Source organism: Pseudorasbora parva, chromosome 3 (assembly GCF_024679245.1).
Source record: "Pseudorasbora parva isolate DD20220531a chromosome 3, ASM2467924v1, whole genome shotgun sequence".
Lineage (NCBI taxonomy): Eukaryota > Metazoa > Chordata > Actinopteri > Cypriniformes > Gobionidae > Pseudorasbora > Pseudorasbora parva.
The window spans coordinates 23,832,220-23,852,710 of record NC_090174.1 but is presented as its reverse complement, the minus strand read 5'-3'; the positions used below and the strand labels follow the sequence as shown (position 1 = coordinate 23,852,710).

At 40.4% G+C, this 20,491-nt stretch overlaps 1 protein-coding gene across 2 annotated transcripts in view; it reads right to left on the bottom strand.

Annotated features, from left to right (window-relative positions):
* Positions 1–20,222, bottom strand: part of kiaa0825 (KIAA0825 ortholog) — a 197,834-nt gene extending 177,612 nt beyond the window's left edge. For both annotated transcript variants that reach the window (XM_067438213.1, XM_067438211.1), the window contains exons 1-3: positions 20,087–20,222; positions 5,181–5,349; positions 4,377–5,055 (exon numbers count right to left, since the gene is read on the bottom strand). In XM_067438213.1, the coding sequence (XP_067294314.1) occupies positions 4,377–5,055; positions 5,181–5,349; positions 20,087–20,217 (979 nt within the window). In that variant the 5' untranslated portion in view covers positions 20,218–20,222. The remainder of the gene's footprint in view (positions 1–4,376; positions 5,056–5,180; positions 5,350–20,086) is intronic.
* Positions 20,223–20,491: the final 269 nt, after the last annotated feature.

Sequence of the window (20,491 nt, the reverse complement as noted above, 5' to 3'; positions counted from 1 at the left end):
GGAAACTGGAAATACAAGTGTGGACCACTCTCAAGTGGTTTTTCTTTTTTTTTCTTTAAGAGTCTCCTCCGAGAATGCAGCATATCGGCAGCACATATTGTATGTGCAAGAACATACAAACATCAGCCATACTGTCTCTCTCTCTCTCTCTCTCTCTCTCTCTCTCTCTCTCTCTCTCTCTCTCTCTCTCTCTCTCTCTCTCTCTCTCTCTCTCTCTCTCTCTCTATCTCTCTTTCTCTCTCTCTCTCTCTCTCTCTCTCTCTCTCTCTCTCTCTCTCTCTCTCTCTCTCTCTCTCTCTCTCTCTCTCTCTCTCTCTCTCTCTCCCTCTCTCTCTCACACACACACACACACTCATTCACTTCCACCTTTTCAGTTCTTTATCCTGTCTGCTACAAATCCACTGAGGTGTGATAGTAAGGGTTTAAACTCCTCATTGTTCCAGATCAGCTGACCTGTATGGCAGTCTCCTGGGCCCAGCCCTCACCCCATTACCTCTAAGAAAAAGTCGAGAGGAAAAGAAGATGACATAAAGTGAGAGGGATGAAAAGCAAGGGATGGAAGAAGATGGGTACAAAGGGCTGAGACTCCCACATCTGGTGAAGGAGGGGGGAACAAAGTCTGTTCATCCCTTTCAGATGGAGGGGTTAAAGGAACTGGCATATCTGCGCATGAAAAGCTGTTAAATGCTTCAGTGCTTTGACAGTGTGTGATGCCAGGAGCGGCGGCGCTCCCGTGGGACAGCGCGTCAAGATTCACCCTCCACCCACCCCCATCACCACTTCTCCCAGACGGGCTTTCCGCAAAATATGGAAAAGGAATAAAGCACAATAAATAACACCTAACAAGACAAAGAAAAGAAATGCCAGGTTGTTTTGATAGCTTCCATTGAAAGCGAAACCCATATTCGTCATTTACTTAATACAATTCAGCTATGCAGCTAAAACACAAACCCTGCAACTGTCAACAACTGTCAAAGCCCACATTGTTTGATTTCGCATCATGTTCAGATTTCCTAAGACAATTGTTAGCTGGAAAACCAGCCATAAAGAAGCCAATAACTGTGTGTTGCTCTTAGTCATTGACTAATAGAAAAACTACTACTTCAATCATTACATTTTGCCTAAGGGCTTCAGGTACAGTGTTGCAAGTACATTATGTGCATAGTCTAGTATCTGACACACATTCCAGTCACTTTTCAGCAATACACACCTGCAGTGTCTATATTAATTCATTTTAGGGATTGCTGGGACCCATGTTGGTCTGTACACCTGAATCCAGTGGCCCCATAGACGTGGGGCCAATTATTCAGCCCAGCCTGTCTGTAAAGCCAGGAAATAAGGGGAGCGTCAGCTGCATGTAAAAATTAGAGAATTGTGGCAGGAAGGTGAATTAAATGGAAGTGAAGCCCTAATAAGCTAAATGGACACTGACATCTGTACAAGGAGATGCGATAAGCGAGTCTATTACAGATCTGTCACTTAAAGACTAGGTGGTGCAATATCAGAAGAATAGCATAAAAAATATAATGGTTTGTGATTGATAACATCTTTAAAATAAGAGAGCATTTGGCAAATAATGCATTAAAAAATATACAATGATTGAGTCAACTCAAGATGCCCAGAGATAAGGAATATGTATCGTACTAGTCTTATGTAGCTAGACATTTGGTTAAATCAGATTCACTTGCAGTTTATTACAGACAAGAACGGCCTAGAACAGCCCAAAGGCCATATGCACACCACCACAGTAAATTACCAAGGCTAATATATTGGGAGGTTATTAGGCTTTTATTTATTGATTTTTATTAATTACTGGTATCTGAGTGCTGGAAGAGGACTTTTATTTTGACAGCTCTGGGATTTTTATTCTGACAGTGCTGAGCGCCTGCTATTCCTCAGAACAACAACAACAACAAAATTTACACCCAGACTCCTGAAAATAACATACTCTTCCAGTCAAATGTTGAACACCTCCATCTCCTGAATAAGAAAAAGTTTGTTGCCAGTGAACTACAGAAATCTTTGGTTCAAGAGTAAGTGGCACCCTGGCACCCTGCACCAAAAAGACTACCATATCAAGTTGAAGCCATGCAATTCACTCAGGTATACAGTTAGTCAGGGGCTCACAGTACAGCAAGATAATGACCAACAAAGTTCCTTCAGGCTATGTCAAAACTACCTCAGAAGTAAAGGATTCAAATCAGGGATTGGCCAACACAATCTCCAAACTTAAACTCCTGGGATGAACTGGACAGAAGGGTGAAAGCAGAGCAACCTACAAGTACAACACATTTCTGGCTGGATGTTTCTGCATCCGTGTTTAAAAAAACTAAAAAACTATATATATGGTTTTTAGGGCTGTAACAACAATACACCAAACCCACAATTTGGTTCGTATCATGATTTTTGACCCACGGTACGATACAAACCTTGAAGTGTGTGTGTGTGTGTGTGTGTGTGTGTGTGTGTGTGTGTGTGTGTGTGTGTGTGTGTGTGTGTGTGTGTGTGTGTGTGTGTGTGTGTGTGTGTGTGTGTGTGTGTGTGTGTGTGTGTGTGTAATGAATTAAATAACATTTGAAAAACCTGTATAAACTGAACACCAAATAACAATATTAACTATGCAAATTAATAACAAAATACCTAAGTAAATTAAACTATATAGCCAAAGCTGTAACACTTTTGTTTTCTTTGTAATAAAATACTGTTAAAAACAAACAGAACTAAAGTCCATAGTGGAGATGATTTGAGCATTTTGAAAATTCTTTTTCAATCAATCTTACATTTACAAAGAAAACTGGTTAATGTTTTTTTTCGCACAGAGGTAACTGAGGCTTACTGTCTGTAGCACTCATACACAGTGCGTGTTTGGAAGACGGGGTTTGCTATTTGCCAATCGGCCGTGATATAGTGTGCGGTTATGGTCATATAGCTGTCTGTGGCACAGGACGTCCATCCATCGGTGGTGATTGCGATGGATTCAGCAGTACTCAACCCTTCCTCCACCTTAGCCTTTGTTTTCTCCAGAAGTTTTGGTAGCACATTTTAAGAGAAATGCACCCGGCTCTGTAATGCATAACGGGGTTTGAGCACACTAAGTAAATACTTGAATCCCTCGTTTTCAACAACCGAAAAAGGGCGCATATCCCGTGACATAATTCCAACTGCATCTGTAATTTTTTGTGCTCGATCTGAATTGGCTGGAAACTTTGCTTGGAATAAACTAGGCAGTGTAGGCTGCTGCTGTTGGGTTGTGGGGACACACTGCAAGTGTGCTGGGAGCGTCTCGGCTGTGTGGCGTGTCCGTTTTTATTTCGGCTCCCATGTTAACCGGTTAGAGCTTGCATGCTTGCTCACGCGTGCATGCTTCAAATAGAAGAGACGCCTATTTTTCATGTGACACGCGAGCGTGTTGGAAGCGTTTCCAGACAAAATAGAATAGGAAAAGATGTTTATATGTTATTTTGACATTAATACATATTAATAAATGACATTTTCATGTTTGAAAGTCTGTAGGTTAACATAAATGCAGATATAGGCCTAATTTTAATAATAAATATTAATAATAATTATCGATTTTGAAATATTAAACCTGTCAATACAGAACGAAATATTCTGTAGCCTATTTTGCCGTCAATACCATATATCTGTATGGTCAATAGGCTACTGCCGACGTTTTCTTCGTATCAATAGGCAATATATATTTAACATGAAGTATAGGGCCTCCTGTACATCAATACCATCAGAAGCACCTCGTCAGACACGCTTCTGATGTGCAAAGAAAGAGAAAACGCCACGCAGCCGCCCCGCGGATGACACGCAACAGAAACGCCACGCGCACACCACGTTACCAGCAGGTTGGGGAAGCTTCTTGAAACACTTACGGCAAATTGTGTGGGTCTTGTCAACTACACGATTGCCATCATTGTTCTCCACCGGGTAGCTGAAATGTTGCCATACTGCTGACTTAAAAGTTGGACCTGGACAGGAAGGATAATTCTGGGAGTTGGAAGGGGTGTGTCGCGATTCTGCCTTCTCACATGGCGATACAGGTTCGTGTACCTGCGTATTTCATATCGCATATCGTTACAGCCCTAATGGTTTTAATATTCAATATTTGGAAAGAATGCCACAAGTGTGTCTGGCTGTCATATGTTCTACTTTAAGTCAAAAAGTCAATTCTCCAGTTGTTTATTTATTCTATCATTTAATTTCAAAATACATTGAGCCATTAAACTGTGTAAATGTCAGTAACAACAACTTTTGACCAGTACTGTAGCAATGAGTCAAATAAATTGAAACTGGCCGTTGCAGTTTATAAATCAATGTATCATTTCAAGGTGTGTGTAACACGAATAAAAGGACATGAAGACACTGACCTACTGCAGACTTCTTGGTGGACATCTTCCCTCCTTTGCTGCTGTGCGTGGTGTTGTCTTTTAGTGCCGTCTCAATCTCCTTCTCCATCAGCACTCCTAGTTCCTGTGCCACTGTGTTTAGGTAGACCTGGTTGAGAAAGGCCAGGATGTTATGTGGTTCCGCAATCCCATTAAGCACCTGGATTTCCTCTCGAAGCATTGAGCAAAGAGTTGGCGAGGCGATTTGAAAGCCCAGAGTCAGTCTGTCGAAGCCCTTCTCGCCACCTGGGCTGCAGCTCTGGCAGTTTCGGAGAACACTGAGCACAGCTTTGGTCTGAAGGTGCTGGTACCAGCTGAGGACCGTTGTATCAGGGTAGAGGAATAACAGTTGCTGAAGGTACAAGACCTTCTGAGGAACTTTAGTCCCAACACCCAGTTCTCCCCCAGTTTGGCTTGGTTCAGCCATCATTTGGAGTTTACCAAGTAAGTAGTTTCGCAATGAGAAACGAACATCATCCCATGCCTCCTGGACATCCAGAGCGAGGTCATCGCGTGGCGTGGACAAAGCAGGGATTGGGGAGTGCTCTTGAGAAGATCCAGGGCAGGAAGAAGGGAAAGCAACACCACACTGAGAAGAGATGCTCAGCAGTAACTGCAGAACAGCTTCTTCACAAGCCTCCTCTGTCTTCAGCAAGTTTTGCTGTTAAAATATAGGACAGAGAGAATTAATAACATCAAGAAATTGATGTGGAATACTATTCCTCAACATGTCATGATTACCCCTGATGGACAGATTGCAATGAGGTTAAGTGCGGCTTTGGTTACCATTGCTCGAAGGAAGTCCAACAGCTCTTGGTGTCCCGTAGCCACTGGTTTCAGGATGCTCAAGTTACGTTGACTAAACCACTGGAGGCATTCTATTGGACTGGGAACTCTCTCTCCACCGCAGGACTCACCAATCGTGGCCTGCAGTTCCTTAAGGTTCTGATCAATACTATAAATCAAATAAACAAACAAACACACACACACTCATAAAGTACAAACTTGTTTAAACTTCCAGACTTCAATATCAGTGACATATTTTCCATTGCTACCATTTGTCTTAATGACACAAAGCAACTTATTGGAATATTAAAATCAGTTGTAGTTCAGATTTCTACTTGCCCTGTATACCTGCTTGCAGACACAATACAATCAACTAAATAAAAAAGAAAATAAATTAATTTATATATATTTAATTTACTAAATGCAACTTTCAATTGATTTAAATTTATTTATTTAATTTAAAAAGTAATAATTTATTAGGTTTCTAATTTCACAGTATAGATGTGAATGTAATGTTTAGCACCATATAGCATTTGTACACAGAAAAGACTAGAATGTTGGAAGATTTTTTCTCAGTTACAAACAATTGCAATATTGCAATCGGGTCCTTTCAAGCAAATAATCAGCAGACATGCATTTAGGTGGGTGAAATGTGCATAAGTATGTGCTATTTACAATCAATCAATCAACCAACCAACCTTTTGTCCTAATTCTGTTCTCTCCCCCTTTCCTGTCCACTTTCACTCTCAATAATGCAAAGACAAATGAAATAAATATGGACATTATGTTTAGAGAATGTTTGACTTTTTTGGTTGTGCAGCTGATAGACTTTCAGCATATAAATAACTTTTATACCCCGTCAAATTGTAAGAAACATCTCCAAATGTGAGCTGTCTCTTTACAATCCAGCATCCTCCTTCACTCTACAGCTGATATCAGCCATATCAGGCCTAATGAACACAGACATCAATATATCAGTTGTGTGTATTTGTGTGTGTGTATATATGTGTGTGTGTGTGTGTGTGTGTGTGTGTGTGTGTGTGTGTGTGTGTGTGTGTGTGTGTGTGTGTGTGTGTGTGTGTGTGTGTGTGTGTGTGTGTGTGTGTGTGTGTGTGTGCGTGTGTATTTCTGCATGTGGCACATCACTCTCAACGAGACAGGATGAGCCGATCTTCTTCATAACCACACGGCATCAGCACTTCTGTCTCCTTCTATCCGTGAAAAATGAGACATGACACAAAGCCGTAAAGCCACACAGGTATATACACGCACGCGCACACACACACACACACACACACACACACACACACACACACACACACACACACACACACACACACACACACACACACACCTCTTACAAAGTGACATAAAGCACTGCTGTAAACACTACGGCAATGCACAAGTCCAGATGCCTTCAAATGGCAGCTTATTAAATTCCATTTAAACCTGACACAGTTTTACTTCCTCGAAAAAAAGAGCGCAAACATAAAGTGAACATAAAGGGTTGTTAATTTTAACGATATGCAGCTGAATAATGTAGAAAGCAAAGATGAAGAGGGCTCTTTTCGTTGGTTAAAATGCAAGGTTGCCAACAGGAATCCAACAAATGTGTCTCTTTTTGTAGTAAAAAGGAAATATGTGTGACGAGAGGACATGAAGGTGCTGACAGACCGTGCCGGAAAAGCAAATCTTCCCATTCTGTTTAATGAACAGCCTAAAGCTCGCTGTAAAAACACAAGCGCTAACAGGGAACATAAAAATTCTGTTTTACACACTAAAGATGGTGTCGACACAGACACACAAACAAAACTGCCCTTTTATAGGTGAAATTCCGCTTATAGTCATGGAGTGTTGACAAAAGCAGCCAGATTCTATTAAAATGTGTGGATTTACTTCACTTTTAGAGTTTGTTTTATCAGTTTGGTATATTTTGAGAGGGCTTTTGGGGAACTATTGAGTTTAAGGGTGTTCTGAAAAAGTTCACAACCATTATTTGTTCCTCCGAGGTTTTTTTTGTGAACTCAAGGATATCACTTAGCTTACCTCTTCTACGTTAGTTAAGTGTAGCCATGTAGAGCTAGCAGAAAGGCAGATATACTGACTAAGTCTGTTTAATGTTTCTAATAAAATAAGGATTTGTGCTCAGAGCCAGTGCTGAGCCAGGCGTCACCCCAGGACTCTGCTCAAACAGCAGGGTCTAAACGAGCTTCCATCTGTGCAGCCACACAACGCTAAAACTTCATAAAAGTCTCATCCCTCATCCGCACACACTCCTGCCACTCGCCTTCGCCTGTGTAATCCTTTGTGTATCGGCACTGGATGGGGTCAGCGATCACTGAAGGCGAGTCATGGACAGTGTTGGTCTGAGCACTCATGAGGACTGGCATCAATCAAAGGGGCAGCTGCTGTCAAACTTCAGCCCCGACTTCCACTGATGATGTGTCAGTTTCACATTCAACAATAAATATTTAAGGGACATGCTTCAAATGTGAATAGATTATCACAACAATGGGTTTGAAATTAATAGTTCTTTTTCAAAAAATAATAAGTTAGGTTTTGGAAAACTTTTGGTAACACTTAAAGGGTTACTTCAGCGATTAGCATATGGCTTTGTATCAGTAGAAACCCTGGAGTATATTCAAATGATTGTGCTTTCCCCCCTCGTATCCCCTGCGACAAGAGATTTATGCATTTTATTAATGTAAAAATTCCTCCTGTAATGTAAATTGACGATATTTGCATCATAGGAGGAATGTTTGGCCAAAGGCTAAAGACTACAGCCAGCAGAGGGAGCCATTTATGCATGTTTTGAACCCGCGCATAGGGGATGGGAGATCACACCCAGAGCTCAGCTCACAGCTGCAGGCACTCATTAAAACGGAGCTATGGTGAGCAATGCAAGTCTTTTAACCTTTAAAATGAATTTAAAACCTTGCAAAGGCATGAACTGAAATGCGCCAGGCTGAACACGCGTTGTGAATGTATGCCGTGAGTGTAGTCGCGATTACCTCAGCTCTCATTACGAGAGCTCAACAGCTCATTTATCTCACTCCTGCAGTTAGTGCTCAGTGCTGTGACACTCACGCGGTGACTCACTCATTATATTGAACAGACACGTTCCGTTTTTAATTGTAGTGTCTTCTCCAACTCAGTCACAGTAATCCAGTAGGCTGCTTTGGGATTGGCCTCATAGGGCAGCGAAGCATTCTGGGAATTGTAGTCTTTCATCCCCATGAGACAAAAATACATTCTCAGTCTAGAAGGCACCAAATTCAAAAATAATTTCACATTTCTACTACATTGATGGCCCAGTTTAAATACAGATTCATCTTCCCAGCGTTGAAGTACCCCTTTAAGTCTATATGCAATGCATTAAAAGTGAACGAATCCTAACTTTTCCATTTAACATGTATTTTTTTATACTTAAAGAATTTTATTTGTTTATTTATTTTTTGACCATTTATTTCAGAATCATACTAGAACAAGTTGTTTAATTGTCACTCATGGTCGCTGCCACGATGAGATGACAACTTGCCTTTATTGGACACCATTTACTGTCAAAATACTATGAAATGAAAAAAATAATAATAATTGATGCTTGATTTAAAATCTGATTTCTCATTGGTCATCAAATGACAACCCAACACATAACCAAAATGGCTTAAATATATATAGTAATTATGCATGAATACAGAAGCCAACCAGATGGGAACCACTGCCTTATACAGTAATTATTGGGTCGGGTATCGTTTGAATGTTTCTGTTTATCAATTCTGATTCTTTTCAATTCCCAGTTCGATTTTAGTAAGGTAAAAACATTTATATCAATCCCATTTAATCTGTGTTTTTGGTCAAATGTTTTGTTGCAGCTAATTTCCATGAACAAAAATCAGCAGCCTAAAGAAGACAAACATGTTCCTATGGTTTTAACGAGAAATACCACACCAAAAACAATTGGACTAACTAATATAAAGTTCAAACATTATTAAAGGTAAATAAAAAAAAAACAAATGAATACAAATACAAATAAATACAACTGAACAAAGTACATGTACAGAAATAATATATATTTTTAAAAGTCAAATAAAACTATTGTCCAAAACTATTAATTTTATTAAACATTTTCTAAGACCATGTTTGGATTTTTTTAGAGATGCTTTTATCAAATAAGTTTGTTGGCCTGCAGAAACTTTTGCAGGCTTTTTTCTAATGTCTGGCAGGGAGAACAGCTCAATTAATGCTACAATGTGCTCAATGGACGATCGTTTCACACTTTTGAATGTATGAGACGTAATCCTCATTATTCTTTTGTTATGAATATTTTGTCTTTTTAACAGCCATTATTCAACCCATTATGGCCATGCATGCCTGTCTAAATGGCACACAGTGCAGTATTTCATTTAGTAATTATCTGAAGAAGAAAAAACTAAACTAAAAGCGCATTATGTGAATTATTGTAACAAAATAGACAAAGCTCCTGGTCCAACAGGTGCATTAGAGCTTTAGTTAGCATCAAGCTACATAACACAATTTAAAAGATTAAAAAATATTACACCTTCATTCTTACGGAGCCCCTAAAGGGACGTGGTGGAGGATTTTTTTTAGGTGGGGAGATATTTTTTTTCTCTAAACCTTTTGCGTTCCCTCGCAAAGACATTTGCGAGGGAACGCAAAGTTTTGCGAGGGAACGCAAATGTCTTTGCGAGGGAACGCAAAGTTTTGCGAGGGAACGCAAAGTTTTGCGAGGGAACGCAAAGTTTTGCGAGGGAACGCAAAGTTTTGCGAGGGAACGCAAATGTCTTTGCGAGGGAACGCAGTTTTGCGAGGGAACGCAAATGTCTTTGCGAGGGAACGCAAAAGGTTTAGGGGAAAAAAATACCTCCCCACCAAAAAAAAATCCTCCACCACGTCCCTTTAGGGGCTCCGTACATTCTTTATCTCACTTTAGACCACCATTGAGTGTTTTTATTAGTTTCCTGTTTTGATATAATGGGGATTTCATTCATATGATGATGTTAAAACATGCTATATTTATCATTTTATATGAAGCTAATCGCTACACCTGTTAGCAGTCATAATGTAAACATCCATTATTGATATAAAATAGCCGAAATCACATGAAAAATCACACAAAAACCTTATTCCATAGTTATCGTGTTTATTAGCTTATTAGTTCACGTGTAGAAATGTAGAATAGGCTTAGTGTCCACACAGGAGGAGCGCATCATGCGGAGGGCAGTATTGAACATGTAAGATTATTGACAGCTCAGTGAGCAAATGAACGCCTGATGACACATATCTGACGCATATCACTAAGAGGAGACCCGAGAGAGCTATGTGCATGTTTCTATTCTTTCAGATCACACAATTCAGTGATAAATGAATAGAAATGGTATTCTGTATGACAAAATATTTTGCAAACATGTGATAAGTCGATATTTCTCCAAATATAAGCACTTTTGAACTAAGAGCTAAACTGAACGCTTTTCTTTGCGAGCTGTATGAACACAACTGAGGCACTGTAGACGAGAGAGAATTAATGTGCGTGTGATATTCCATTCAAAATATCGTTCATAACGAATCGATTATAATGCACTCCTGACATAAATTAAGAAAGTTCACAGTTTTATCATAAACAGTGTTTAAATATCGAAGCTGGAGTCGTTAATCTGCCTGATGAATTTGTGCTGAGTTTGTCCAGATAAAGTAAGAATGGGATGTTTTCACGAGTATTGAATGTTGAACAATAGTAATCTGGGGCCGTCTGCGATCTTAGAAAGACATGGGGTTAAAACATTTTTTTTGATGCAGCGAAGATGCGAAGATGCAGCACTGACCTGAGCGGACAGCTCCATCTGTTCAACTGGGCTAAGTGTCTTTCAAGCTGGCACCGGGCCATCGGGCAGTACTTATTATCCTCCTTAATGACAAATAATTTTTCTTATACCTTGGGGGGGGGGGGGGCAAAACAATGGAAGGGGAACACTGGGAAGTCTGAAGTGTAGTGCAATGATGTAGTGTGTGGAAAACGGAAGTGATGAGTAAACAAGATGAATGAAGGTCGCTCTCCTGTCTCATGTGCTTTACTGTTTAATAACTCCTGATAGGAGTTATTAAAAACTTATTTATTGAACTTATTCATCCGTACATTCCATCCAGAAGTCTCAGATCCCACGACCAGGCGCTGCTGGTAGTCCCTCGTGTCAGACTTAAGCGAAGAGGGGAGCGTGCTTTTGCGGTGGCAGGGCCTCGTCTGTGGAACACCATGTCTCTGGAGATCAGAACTGCTCCCAACATCTCTGTTTTTAAGTCTCTGGTCAAAACATATCTATTCTCGTTAGCATATTGATTAATTATCTTAGACAGTTCTTATTATTTTACACTTGCTTCTTGATTCTATTCTTAATCTTAGCTTAGTTGTTCTCTATGTTCTTATGTATGTTTTGCTGCTTTTATTTTTATATGCTTGCTCTGTAAAGCACTTTGGTCTGTCTTGCGGCTGTTTAAATGTGCTATATTAATAAATGAACTTGAACTTGATCTTAATAGATACCACAAATTGGTGACGAGGATTAGCCATTTTTTACGCTATCGTTTGTCACAAGGATGGCTGATGCTACCGTGCCTTACTGGAGGTTTTTTTTCTGCCTTGTTCTGGTAAGCCTGCTATGGCATTCAGCACATGGCCGGGGATATTTGAAAATGATCTGAGTTATTGATGCTACAAGAGGATTCCTAGCCAAATGAAAGATGGAGAGTTGTACTACTTCTCTGCCTTGGCACACAGGGACAACAGATTTTCGTTACATATGATGTATAAGGATGCAGGGGATGCATTGAAACTCTACATACCTAACATAGCAGCCGAATGACATGCCTTCCGTAAATGTTCAGACGCCTCACAAGCCTCACAAAAGTTTGTTGTTTCATGTGAGTTTGGCGCCAGTGGTGATGAAATGATTTGTGATCAATTAGTAGAGAATGTGCTTAGCCCACAAACACATAAGAGACTTTTACTAGAAACTGACCTCACACTGGACAGAGCTGTTACGAAAGAAAGCCAGATTGAATCTGCTGCCAAACAGGCTAAATCCATTTCAAATTCCCACCAAGTTAATGCCCCCGTACAAGTTCTGCTCAGGTGTGTGTGTGTGTGTGGGAGAGGAGAGGGTGGCGGTGTGGGGGTAAGTCATGAGAAAGCCATGCTTTCGCTGGATTTGCTTTCATGCTGGATCGCAGGCACACTTAGCAAACTGCCCGGCTGCAACTGCAACATGCAGGAAAAAAGATTGGACATTACACTAAACTGTGCCGATCAGTGCAATCAAACACACGCAAGGTCCGTGAAATTGAATTACCAGAAGTTACTGTACTGCACATGGAATATTTAGCTTGTACTCCAAGCATTACAAGCACAGTGACTTTAGCACATTTGACACAGCAATAAACAGGTAAATTACTGTTAAAAATACCAGAATAACTGGTAAATACACAAATAAGCGACAACTTTCTGGATTTTTATCTTTAAGAGATCGATCACACATCAGCACAAAATGCTGTAATTTCTGTGATGTCAGCCATTGGAAATGACATTTAAATGCTGCGCTGTTGTCTTCATCTGCCCGCATGAGAAGCACTTTAGTTTCACTATCTGTTCAATTTGACAACATCTTTTTGACATCTAAGTTACATGCATTACAGATGATCAAACGACTCTTAAATGCTGTTATTACAGCGCACACAGCGCATGTTACCAGTAATGTTACAAAAAATTTTAATGGTAAATTGCCAGAACCAATTTACAGAGTTTTTGAAAAGGTCCTGTTCACACATGATATGTTACTGTTAATTTACCAGTAAAGACTGTATGTATGAAAGGGGCTTATACCACTCATGGGGAGGGACCTAATGTCTGCACTGCATGAAGACTGAAACCAATCAAGTCCTGCCTCCTAAAGCCTCCTGTGTCTGCTTATCCTGTGCCAATCTTTCAGTGAATTGTTGCAGAGTCAACTAAGTTTGGATGTGCTAAAAACTTTATACACCGCATATAGCTGGATGAGATCAAAAACGTTGCCGTCTGCCACACTCTGTCCATAGTGTTGTGTCAGAGGAATAAAATCACTTGCAAGTAAAGATGTTCCAATAACATTTTTCCCTTTCCGATACTGATTCTGATACCTAGGCTCAGGGTATCGGCCGATACCGAGTACTGATCCGATCCCTGGGTGTGTAGCTGTATATACAGCAGTATACACTACTAGCCTTGTATGAATTGCTAGAATATGTACTTATTCATTCATTCATTCATTCATTTATGGTGTGCTTCAGACTTAATAAAACAGAAACAAATACATAAAGATAACTACTGTATTTATTACAGTATTTTTATTATCTGACATGCATTTGACAGTAATATTATTTATTTTTCTTAAGAGAAAAAGTACTTCAAATGCAGCCACAAATCTAACACCGCAAACTGAAAAAGTTATTTTAGATTTACAATATAACTATAAAAACCAGTGCAACAAATAAATCTAGCAATATAAAAAAATTATATATTAATCAGAAAACAATCTCTTTACTACAAAACAAGTGAAAAAAAGCAACCATCTAGGCATGATTGTTTTTATTAGTAAAGACTTATTATTATTAGAGAGGTAGCTAAATCTACTGTAGGCTAAAACTGTAGCCTAATATTGTCAATTTCTTCAAGTTTAATGGAACTTTTATTTTGACAGGTTGCCGTGAAGACCTTTGAGTGTCTTTGTTCATGATCTGTCAGTTTTCTCAAATGAAACATGAAGTGACGGATTATGCGTTTGTGTCCTCATATGGTGACATGGCAGAAACTACATAGACAGTGAGCTCCACGGGCGCACCCGCGCATCCATGCAGAACATGCAGGAGTAATATTTAAATAGTGTTTTGCAGTTTAATATTCACAAACACTAGTATATTCAGCAACAGTCTGGAGCCCTGGCTTAGATAAACACGGAAGCGACTGAACGCAGCTGCGGGTACCGAATATACTGGGGAGTTGCTACTACCGGTCTTATAGAAATGCAGTTTCTGTACCGAATTTCCAGTCTGAAATACACCTAAACAGCAGACATACTGCCAACGTGGTTTCATTTATTCTTCGCTGCTCTAACAGTGGTTGCTTGTGGCAACAGAGCACAACTTCCTGTGTTTGCAATGCATTCTGAGCAGCGAAGAAGAACCGGGCAGCGCTTAGTGGTCATAAATAGGTCTTGTTTATGGATTATGGTATCGGATCGAGTATTTTTCAAGTACTCACTGATACCAATGCCAGAATTTGTTGTGGTATCAGTAATATTTCCAATACTAGTATCGGAATCGAAACAACTCTACTTGCAAGCAGGTGGGGTGATAGATCGCATCGACGGCTCTGCGTTGGTGTCACCAAATTGTTGTTATGCAAAAAAAGTCACATAAAATTATGATGTGCCTTGACCTCAGAGAGCCAAATAAAGCAGTGACTGTGGACTCTTTTCCAGTGCCACACATAGACAAACTACTCTCTGCTCTAAAGGGTTCTATTTATTTACACTACCATTGACCTGACTAATGCTTACTACCAGGTGTCGCTGCAGGTCGTGACCTCACGGCCTTTATTACTCACGATGGACTGTTCCGTTTTTGTCGTGTTCCATATGGATTGGCTTCAGGGTCTGCAGCATTTCAGAATATGATGACCATCATCCATTACCTGGACGACATTATCATCCACGGACGTGACATGTATATGCATGGCAAAGCACTGCAAGTGATTTTACAACGACTAGAAGCTGCTGGCTTGCAGCTCAATAAAGACAAGTGTCGCTTCCGGCAAACTAACCTGCTTGTCATACCGTTTCAATGGAGGGTCTTCTTCCTGATGAATCACGTGTACAGGCGATTCAAAATGCCCCTGTTGATTATCTGTCACATTTGCCCTTACCCTGCTTTCCTGCAGATAATGCTGTTGCTCCAGCTCCTCTTGATTATGTTGATGAGGAGATTTTTTTTTTTTTTTGCTTTTCTATCTGCTGCCTGTAATTCTCTGTCTGCTGTTGATGTTGATGCTGCTACTTGCCCTGCTCTAACCAAACATCGTACACAGATTTACAATGGTTGGCCTCCTTCACCAAAGGGACAGGACGTTGAGTTGTTGGCGTATTATAAACTGCAACTGGAACTAACTGCTAAAAACAACTTTGTTTTCTGAGACTTATGGCTGATTGCACCTGCTGCTCTTCGCTCTGTGCAGGTCTCCATAGCGCACGAAGGACATCAGGGAGAGGTGAGAACCAAACAACACCTTCATGATCTTCATTGATGGCCAGAGATGGAATCTCAGGTTCATGATGCTGTCTGTTCCAGCCATGTGTGTTGGCTCAATGACAAAACTGTCAAGTCACATCCTGCTCCTGCCAGGCAGTGCCCCTGCCAGATGGACAATGGTATAAAGTGACTATGGTCATAGTCTGGCCATTTGGGTTATAGCAGGTTTTGCTATAACATTAACAGATTATTATAACCAATTGCCTGAGGTCTCCTTTACTCACTGTCACTACGGATTCTGTGGTTTTGTTTCGGTCATCAGTCTTCAGTCGCCATGAAAAGCCATTAAGTTGTTTCTGATGACGGTGTTCAATTTATGTCTGCTGCTTTCTCTGCTTTTCTGGAAGGAAGAAATATTCGTCACCAACGTTCCTCTCTCTATTAGCTGGCAGCTAATGGTGTTGTAGAGAGGTTCAACCGTGTGCTCAAACACACTGTCCCATTGGCCATCCAGCCATAGAAACCTGTGGTAACTGACTTCTTGCAGGTGTTCTCAACATGCTGCAACTGGTTTTCAGCTCCTCATGCCCTTGCAGCTCCTCTATGGCAGGCAAATGCACACAAGGCTGTCTATTTTGCCATCTGCTCCTGTGCACTCGCCAACTGATATGACAAAATTAGAAAGTACACTGATGGTAAGCAGGGTGCTCGTACTCCTTTTTTCCAGGAGGGGGATAAAGTGAGGGTACAGAAACCCCTGAATCTTTCTAAAAGACACAGAAAGTTTACCGATCCTCTCGTGGTTGCCAAAAGACTTGCAGTGTGTCTACATACATTCTTTGTGATGGACAGACTTGGAATGCTTCCATTCCCACTGCATTTCCATGCACATTAATCCCGATTGAGATCACTGCTCACTAAACACACACACACACATACTAGACCTAAACGTGATGTTCGGAAGCCTATTTGGTTGAGGGACTGTTGCTAAAACCTGATGTAATATTCTGTTCTTTAAAAAGGGGGAACATTGTGTGCCTGCATGAATTGTATTGTTGACTACTATTTTGATACATGAAGTCGGAACTGTTGAAGTGTTGTGTCATGACGTGTGCAGAAAACGTAAGTGATGAGGAAACAAAATGGATGAAGTTTGCTACTCCTGTTGTTTAATACCTTCTGACAGATATACCACAAAGACGAGTATGAAAACAGAGTGTGTTGCGAATGCTGAATTAGTTCTCTTTTGTGTCTTTTTGCACTTGAAAATGGTGAGAAATCACATAAAAATGCACACACAGAAATTGATAAGTGGAATAAAAAACAAAATAAAATAAAATAAATAATTATAAGTAATTATATTATAAATATAATAAGTATCCGATGCTTGACCTTAAGTATCCAATTCCAGAATTAGAATTTGCGATTCCCAACCCTACTTATAATACATTAATTCAATCTTTTACTATTATTATTATTCTTATTTTCCTATTTTGCAGTCACAGTTAAAATACATTATACTATTTACCATTCAAAATACTTGAAATACTTAATAATGTAATACATGAAAATAAGCACTGGTTATGTTTTTTAGTGCATTATTATTTAAAGGTATAAACATGAATAGATACGTATAAAAACTGTGATTACAATTAATTATGATTACATAGCCTACAACTTATTTTTGTTACATATACTGAAGAACATCTAAATAAAAATGTAGCTATATAGTACTAAGCAAAAGACAAAGCACACTATCATCTGACCTCAACCGAAGAGGTGTGCTAACCCCTTTCAGATTAATCAGATCCAATAACATGATTTTCACTGACTCTGAGAGCCACACAGGATGAGAAAAAAAAGAACAGAGGCAGACAGAGAGAAAGAGTCTCAGAGAAACACGCTGAATAAAGCCAAACAGGCCGTCAACAGCCTCACCTGCGCACAAAAAATTCCTGATTAATCTACCCTTTAAATCAAACAACAACAAAAGGAGAAGTTGAAAGGAATTTCAGGGAGACCAGCTCCACACAAACCCCTGAGCACAGAGACTAGCAAAAGCTCCCTTAAGCCCCATTCTCTGCTTCCTCCCTGTCTGCCAATCACGCTTCCAAAAACTGTAATTGTTTTTCAAATCCGCACAAACCAGACATGACAGACCAGGTAAAGAGAGAGCGAGAGAGAGGGTGGGGGGTAGAACAAGAGAACTAGAAAGCAAGAGAGGGAACGGGAGTCTTTTATTAAATATGATGGCATGTTTCACAGCTCTCTGCTTTACAGAAACCCAATACACTGATTAGTCAGCGCTTTGACGTTATCTTAAGTTCCTTGTCAAAATTAATTTAGTGTGGGTGGGCTGTCGCGCTCCAAGAGAGAGAAGCAGAGAAGGAAATAGCAGGGTGAGAGGGAGGGAGAGGAAAAGATCTCTTTCAAATAAGCTTCAGCTTCAGTGAGCACCAAGTCATGTGCCCAGGAAACAAATAGCCTATCTGGGAGCTATCAAAGAAGGCCTCTCTTTCCCCGAATACGCAGTACCCAATGAAACCCGTGAAAGTGGATCCTGTCGACTCGAGATCTGGCCCGCTTAGGCTCCTCTAGTGCCAAACCCCCAACGGGTTATTTGTCAGGACTCACACTAGCTCACACACACAAGGTAAATTGGCACGCTGCTGCGGCTATCTTCCGTAAGCCGGGTTGAAATCCGAAGCCCGGCCTCCCGTTGCTGGACTATGGCTGACACTTCATTAGAGGCCGGCGTACTGCCGGTGGCCTCCCTGAGTGTCCGATTTGATAAAGCTTAATGGATAACAGCGTTTCAATTTGGGAGATCCCAGGCTGTTTGACAGGCTATCTTAATCTCCTTCAATTAGGAAGCGGCTCTTAGGCAAATCTCCGACATCCTAGAGCCGAGAGGAGGCAGCTTGTCGGCTGACCCTTAAATGGGTTAGGACCGCAAAATGAAGTGGGCAGCGGCAAATTCTCTGGTTTCCCATTCTTTTCTAGAACTTGTCCTCAGATAAGTGGATTAAGAAGCAGGTGTAGAGCACGGCGTTGGCCCACCCTAGTGGAGGTCACGGAGAAGGGCGAAGTCTTCGCCTGCCTCCATCCGCATCGACTCAGCTCCAACTGACCACCAGATCTTCACCCCACTCACCCGCCTGCCTGCCCGCCTGCCTGCCCACCCTCCCTCTCTTTCCCTCTCTTCTCAGCGCAATTCCCTATTATCTGGGTTCTTTGTTCTTATAATGGTTCCCCATCTTCCATCTTTCTCCAAGAACACAAAATAACCCTTTAATGCTTAGAGAGGCAGAAAAACTGCCTCGGCCTTCAGTAATAATCCTTGAATTACCCACACAAGGGTTTTCGTTTCAAGATGTGGAATCTTCAATTATTACTTTCCCATTTGGAGAGGAGAGAGGCTGGACAGACAGGAATGAGAACGTGTGTCTAATGGCAGGGGGGAGTAAGACCGCCTTTGTTCACGCACAACACATTTAGCGTAGACCCTTCTGGCCTGCGCGTGTCCTCAGAGCAACATAAAGGATAAAAGCATGGCAGAGATAGATTTTTCAGAGCGGGCGGCACAATGGAAAGAGGTGCCATCAGGGAGAGAGGGTGAGGTAGAGAAGGAGGTGAAGAAGGAAAAAACAGAGATCTAGTCATGAGAAACATGTCCTCCAAAACTACCAATGCAGGTGAGATTCTACGGTGCATTATCGGCGCAAAGAGATTACGAATTAAAACAGAGCAAAAAAAAACAAGTTCAGGGGCACTCATCAACATGTCCTTCATCGACAGCAAAACCTCAATATCTGATAATGCCACAACCTTCCATCAAATAGGGAAAAAAAGGATATCTAGCTCCAGCTTGCATTCAGAATGTGTTTAAGTTCATTGATTTCAGATGAAGTGGCATGCTATTCATCAACCCTCAATTAATCATGCGGTCTCAATGTTAGGATTACCGTCACTGGAGGAAGCATCTGTGGAAATAACAGCTCTGCAAATGAAGCACCATACAATGATCACTCAAGCACTAAACAACTGCTATCAGTCTGCATCTCCAAAATGACAAAAAAAGCTTATCAAACAGTACTGATATAGGCAATTAATACGGTAGTACAAACATCTTGGTCAAATATCTGTAAATGTATATGTTCAAAATCAGGGTGGTCAATAATCTTCAATAGTACCAGCACCTTTAAGACTGAAGCACATCAAGGATCAATACTAAATGAGACTGTAATGTTTCGAATGGGTTATTCTATTGAAACCTACAAGATGTGTGTTTATGTCCACGATGAAGGGCTGGTATCCCTGTATACCAGAGAATTACATAATCCATAATCATGTTTCTTTTTCTGCATTGCAGGATAGAGCATTGAAACATTGCATTGATTTTATTCTATAAAATGTGGTACTCTGTTATTGTCTCTTGTGTGAATGCAATGGTAGAATACAAACACAGAGACCTAAACATATAATATAATAAAACATGAACATGATAATAAGCATCTTGCATTTTGATTGCATTCATTGCAAATGTGCCACAGTGATCCGGTAAAAAAAAATTTTTTTTTAAATGTGTGGAAATGTGAGTCCTCTAGTGCACTGACCTAGAGGCATTGAGTCGGAGTTTCTCCTCTGTCTCTCTGATCAGGTTCTGGATGTCCACCTCACCAGGGAGTCCTTCCACCTGCGGCTCCACAAATGCATGGTCATGCAGAAAGTCACCTTGCCAGTCCATTTTTTTTATTACCTACAAAAATAAAAATAAATAAATAAAATACTGGTAAAATGAAGAACTTTCTTTCCTACTTAAACAAACAAACAAACAAAAAACATGAGCCCTTATATGTTTACATGCTTTGGTTAAAGCTACACTGTGTAACTTTTTTAGTTTATTCTTAGCTAAAAACACTTAATTCTTTCAAAAATATATGTGCTTATTAGTGTATATTTACTTCTTTCAAGTAGTATTTTCGTAAGTTTATAATATGCCATTGAAAATACATACAGGT